Source organism: Lactuca virosa, chromosome 5 (genome assembly GCF_052849685.1).
Source record: "Lactuca virosa cultivar CGN04683 chromosome 5, Lactuca_virosa_CGN04683_v6, whole genome shotgun sequence".
Classification (NCBI taxonomy): Eukaryota; Viridiplantae; Streptophyta; class Magnoliopsida; order Asterales; family Asteraceae; genus Lactuca; species Lactuca virosa.
Window position 1 is genome coordinate 201,485,171 of NC_136430.1, and position 4,221 is coordinate 201,489,391.

At 36.9% G+C, this 4,221-nt stretch overlaps 1 protein-coding gene and 1 pseudogene across 2 annotated transcripts; both read left to right on the forward strand.

Annotated features, from left to right (window-relative positions):
• Window positions 1-867: 867 nt before the first annotated feature.
• Window positions 868-1,833, forward strand: LOC145111108 (G-type lectin S-receptor-like serine/threonine-protein kinase CES101). Its single transcript, XM_079047405.1, has one exon. The coding sequence runs from the start codon at window positions 894-896 to the stop codon at window positions 1,818-1,820; it is 927 nt and encodes a 308-aa protein (XP_078903531.1). The 5' UTR covers window positions 868-893; the 3' UTR covers window positions 1,821-1,833.
• A 156-nt stretch (window positions 1,834-1,989) lies between these two features.
• On the forward strand, window positions 1,990-3,640 carry LOC145111109 (cysteine-rich receptor-like protein kinase 10; annotated as a pseudogene). The gene is made up of 6 exons (XR_013710171.1): window positions 1,990-2,071; window positions 2,154-2,356; window positions 2,455-2,665; window positions 2,761-2,998; window positions 3,177-3,327; window positions 3,440-3,640. The product of XR_013710171.1 is annotated as a cysteine-rich receptor-like protein kinase 10 (transcript).
• The last annotated feature ends 581 nt before the right edge of the window (window positions 3,641-4,221 follow it).

Here is a 4,221-nt window from a genome sequence, read left to right on the forward strand (position 1 = left end):
TATGTTAAAAACTTTTTTTGTTTAAAGAAAACTAAAAAGTCTCATTATCCATGTAGTTTTTCTTTTCAATCATTTTTTTTAAATAAAAAACACTCAAAAATTTTGAAAAACTCCATGGGAAACAAGCTCATAGCATGTTTTATTACAATTTATTGTATATTTGATTAAACACCCCCCACAATTCAAAGTTTACGGAGTACCGCGGATAGAAAATCTATAGACTGTGGACATAGAGGTCCAATGGATGGATGGGAATGCTCTTCGCTGTTGCATCAGCCTTTCCGATATCGACAATACTCATTATCGGCGGTTATAGGTGGTACGATTGTTGAGGGTTCTTTCTGCTGCTGTAGAACTCTGCTGGTGAAGGGTACTCCGGTAGTGAAAAAGAACCAGATGGTGTCACGAAGGAACGGTGATCGGCGATGAGGAGCCTAGTCTTTTGACTGTCGTTTTCATGGTATCCAATTTAAAACCATTTCTGACTCTGTCTTTCTTCAAATTCGTTGACAAAAGAGAAATAGTCGTTGCTGGCTCCTGATAGATGAGAACCCTATAATATAATAAAGCGTCAAACTCTCAATATATATTCAAATTCAGGTATCTTTATTTCCATTAAATTACTAAAAATGAATATTGTAATCACCTTCACAATTCTATGTACGATCCTAATCATAAACAGTTTTCCGGCCACCGGTGTTTCAAATATCAAAGCTGGTGACCAACTCAACCTCACTACGTCTCAGCTTGTTTCCCCGGGTGGCAACTTCACGTTAGGGTTCTTTAACACCACAAACTGCAGATATGTAGGAATTTGGTATACCAACGATGAAACATACAAAGTATGGGTAGCCAACCCATCCACACCGATCATATCCAGCTCTGGTGTCCTCATGATCGATCCAGACACCGGAAAATTGATCATCGCCACTGGAGGAACAACACTTGTAAACATATCCGACAATCAATCCAGTCCTGATTCTAATATTACAGCAACTCTCGAAGACACGGGTAATTTCCAGCTGAAAAACGAAACTGACAACCGGACTCTGTGGCAGAGTTTTGATTATCCAACCAACGTTCTTTTACCAGGTATGAAACTTTGGTCGGACCTTAGAACGGGGAAGAACTGGAACTTAACTTCTTGGTTGAGCAATGATATTGCTGATTTCGGTGTTTTTACTTTGAGCTGGGAACCAACTTATGAAGCATCTCAGAGATTAATGATTCGAAGACGAGGTCAACCCTACTGGACTAGTGGGAATATAAATAATCAAACATTTCCATACATGCCAGCTTTGAATAGTCCATTTAGCAAATACCAGTACAATCTCAGTTATGTATACAATGACGAAGAGAGGTACTTTAGTTTCCATGGAATCAATGGCGTTCAACCCATGTGGTTTTTGACTCCAGGTGGCCGAGTTCAAGATGTGGATAACTATGCAGTTTGGACTCCTGAATTCTGTTATGGGTATGATTCGGGTGACGGGTGTGTGGCAGATTCTAATACGATTCAGTGTAGGGATAAGAATGATAAATTTAATTGGTTGAATGGGGATTTTGCACCTATGACGAGCAGCTCGTATGATGACAATTCAAGCCTAAGTATGAGCGATTGTATGGTGAGGTGCTGGAATGATTGCAGCTGTCTCGGGTTTACCACAAGTAGCAATGGAACTGGTTGTATTACATGGACTGGAGCTAAATCAGTCGATAACTTTTCAATCAGTCCAACAGGGAGTGCTGTATTAAAGTATGTTTTAATTTCTCCAATTCCGATAATTTCTCCAAATCCAAGTAAAGGTAAACAGTTGTGATTGATTTAATGGTTTCTGGGTAACTTGTTAATTGTTATGTATTTTCATAGCTTTAAACCAACATATTGTCTAAACTCTTGAGTAACGTGAATATAGTCCACATTTTGATTATTAATATATAGCTTAAATTAATTATACACCAGGAAATGCTAAAAACTGGATCTGGGCACCCATTGTCGCTTCCATTATTTTACTTCTCTTTTCTGCTTGTCTACTGTGGTATCTAAAGAAGAATAAGCTTAGACGAGAAGGTATGCCATTTTATACGCGCTTTTGGTATGCTTGAGTTGTTCAAAACAATTTCACTTTCTAAGCCATGACTTTTTATTGAAGAGGAAAAGAGACAAAAGAGAGACGACGAATATTTCTTGGAGCTAATAGCTTCTGACAGCTTCAAGGATGCAAGTAATCTTGAAAGTAATGGCAGAAAAGGAAGCGACTTGATGGTGTTCAGCTTTGCTACCATAGTGACAGCCACAAACGACTTTGCAAGTGAAAATAAGCTCGGGGAGGGTGGTTTTGGACCTGTTTATAAGGTACTTTTATCTTTAATATTTATTGTGTTTTCAGAAAATGCTAATAGTTTTTTCTCTTCCATCTTACTAAACAAGATCTTATGTGTTTATGAGAAAAGGGGAAACTTAGTGATGAACATGAAATTGCAATTAAAAGGCTTTCAAGAACATCGGGACAAGGGCTTGTTGAATTCAAAAATGAACTCATTCTTATTGCCAAACTTCAACATACAAATCTTGTTCGGGTTCTAGGTTGTTGCATCCGTGGAGAAGAAAAAATATTGATTTATTAGTACATGCCGAACAAGAGCTTGGATTTCTTTCTCTTTGGTAAGAATTTTAAAAAAAATCTAAAATAGATTTCTACAATGATTTTAGCTTCAACAGAACTATGGTTTAAATGACTTGTTAAAACAATTGCAAAGATGAAACAAGAAAGACACAGCTAGACTGGCCGAAACGATGGAATATCATTGAAGGGGTTGCTCAAGGGTTGCTTTACTTACATAAATACTCGAGAATGCGAGTTATTCACAGGGATCTAAAAGCAAGTAATGTTTTGTTGGATGAAAGTATGAATCCCAAAATTTCTGATTTTGGTATGGCGAGAATCTTCAAACAAAATGAGATCGAAGCAATTACCAATAGGGTGGTTGGAACATAGTAAGAAGAAATACAAGCTTATCTTACACCATAGGGTTGGAACATAATTGATTTTAAGTTTCAATATTACATGTAAGAGGTAATAAAATGGGATCATGGAGACATTAATACATACCTCAAAAGTATGAGTGATATTTGGTCTTTAAGGTACTGAATCTACGTGAAATATATTACGCAGTGGTTACATGCCTCCCGAGTATGCAATGGAAGGAACTTTCTCGGTGAAATCTGATGTCTTCAGCTTTGGAGTCTTAACCTTAGAAATTGCCAGCGGAAGAAGAAATACAAGCTTCTCCTATCTTGACAAAACCGTCAATCTTATCGGATACGTAAGTTCACTTGTAATATATCGTTTTTACATCCCCTACGTTAGAATAATATGTTTTTTTACTTGAAAAGTAGAATTACATGTAATAATTCAAGAATTTGGAATGCTTTTAGGCATGGGAGCTATGGCTAAAAGGGGATGCGTTGGTGTTAGAGGACCCAACTCTAGCAGATTCTCATGTCATACACCAATTATTAAGGACTATACATGTGGCACTTCTCTGTGTACAAGAAAACGCATTGGATAGACCAGAGATGTCGGGCGTGATCTCTATGCTTAACAATGACACAGTGTCATTACCTTTCCCAAAGTAGCCAGCATTCTTCATTGGCAGAAGTGCCTCGAAGTCAACTTCAGTTGAAAGAAAGTTAGAGGACTATTCTGTAAACAATATGATCATTACAGTAATGGAGGCTCGATAGTGTATCATAGTCATTGTTGGCGAATCACTATATTATTACTAAATCCTTTCTATTGATTTTTTTCTATAGCTTTAGACGAGTTGTTGAGATAAACACTTGGATTTTCTATTTGGTGTTTTTACTCATGGGTTGGTGCCCAAACTTGTATCCATATTGATTTGAATTTGGGGCAACCAAGATCTTTATCGTCACAGTTGCTTTTGGTGGTGGATATTCGGTTTTGTTGGAAAGTGATGGAATGAAATCTCAGATTCCGCTTGACTGAATTTAAACTTGTTTGGTTGGTCTTGTGAATATTGTGTATACAATTGACTGACACCATGAGGAAATTGTAAAGACAAATTAAAATGATTTAAAACCTAAACTAATAAAGGAATGTAAAAATCTATGAAGGGGTGATATTTATAAATTAGTTATATATTTCCACAAATGCAACCCAATCACATTTCGATGATGCTTCTATTTAGTGACCA

Coding starts and splice junctions, on each gene's coding strand:
- LOC145111108 (XM_079047405.1), top strand. CDS start 894: ATGATCGATCCAGACACCGGAAAATTGATCATCGCCACTGGAGGAACA.